Source organism: Bison bison, unplaced genomic scaffold (genome assembly GCF_000754665.1).
Source record: "Bison bison bison isolate TAMUID 2011002044 unplaced genomic scaffold, Bison_UMD1.0 scf7180017861482, whole genome shotgun sequence".
Lineage (NCBI taxonomy): Eukaryota > Metazoa > Chordata > Mammalia > Artiodactyla > Bovidae > Bison > Bison bison.
In genome coordinates this window covers 14,597-15,200 of record NW_011492054.1, presented here as the reverse complement: position 1 = coordinate 15,200, position 604 = coordinate 14,597, and the positions used below count along the sequence as shown (strand labels likewise).

The following is a 604-nucleotide window of genomic DNA, read 5'->3' as shown; positions in this document are numbered from 1 at the left end:
GAGGATGTTAACAAGTTTAATAAATTATTTCTTAGGAAAATGGAAGATATGGGCGCCGCAAACAATACCCAATCTCTTTGGTGTTAGCACCAACTAGAGAATTGGCCGTACAGATCTATGAGGAAGCCAGGAAAGTAAGTATGCCTTTCAGGTTATTGGCCTTCTCATTGATTCTGATGAAGTGTTTTATGACCATGTAAAAATCTTGGTCTTAAATTTAATAAATTTTTCTTTGCTTATAGTTTTCATACCGATCTAGAGTTCGTCCTTGTGTGGTTTATGGTGGTGCTGATATTGGTCAGCAAATTCGAGACTTAGAACGTGGATGCCATTTGTTAGTTACCACTCTAGGAAGTCTAGTGGATATGATGGAAAGAGGGAAAATTTGATTAGACTTCTGCAAATAGTTGGTGTTAGGTGAAGCTGATCAGATGTTGGATATGGGGTTTGAACCTCAAATACATAGAATCATTGAACAAGATATGCCACCAAAGGGAGTTCACCACACTATGAAGTTTAGTGCTACCTTCCCTAAGGAAATACAGATGCTTGCTCATGATTTCTTGGATGAATATATCTTTTTGGCCATAGGAAGAGTTGGCTC

General features: G+C 38.1%; 1 protein-coding gene across 1 annotated transcript in view; it reads left to right on the top strand.

Annotated features, from left to right (window-relative positions):
• Window positions 1–465, top strand: part of LOC104983108 (ATP-dependent RNA helicase DDX3X-like) — a 984-nt gene extending 519 nt beyond the window's left edge. The window contains exons 2-3 of the mRNA XM_010832589.1: window positions 36–134; window positions 243–465. Coding sequence (XP_010830891.1) covers window positions 36–134; window positions 243–389 — 246 coding nt within the window. The 3' untranslated portion in view covers window positions 390–465. The remainder of the gene's footprint in view (window positions 1–35; window positions 135–242) is intronic.
• Window positions 466–604: the final 139 nt, after the last annotated feature.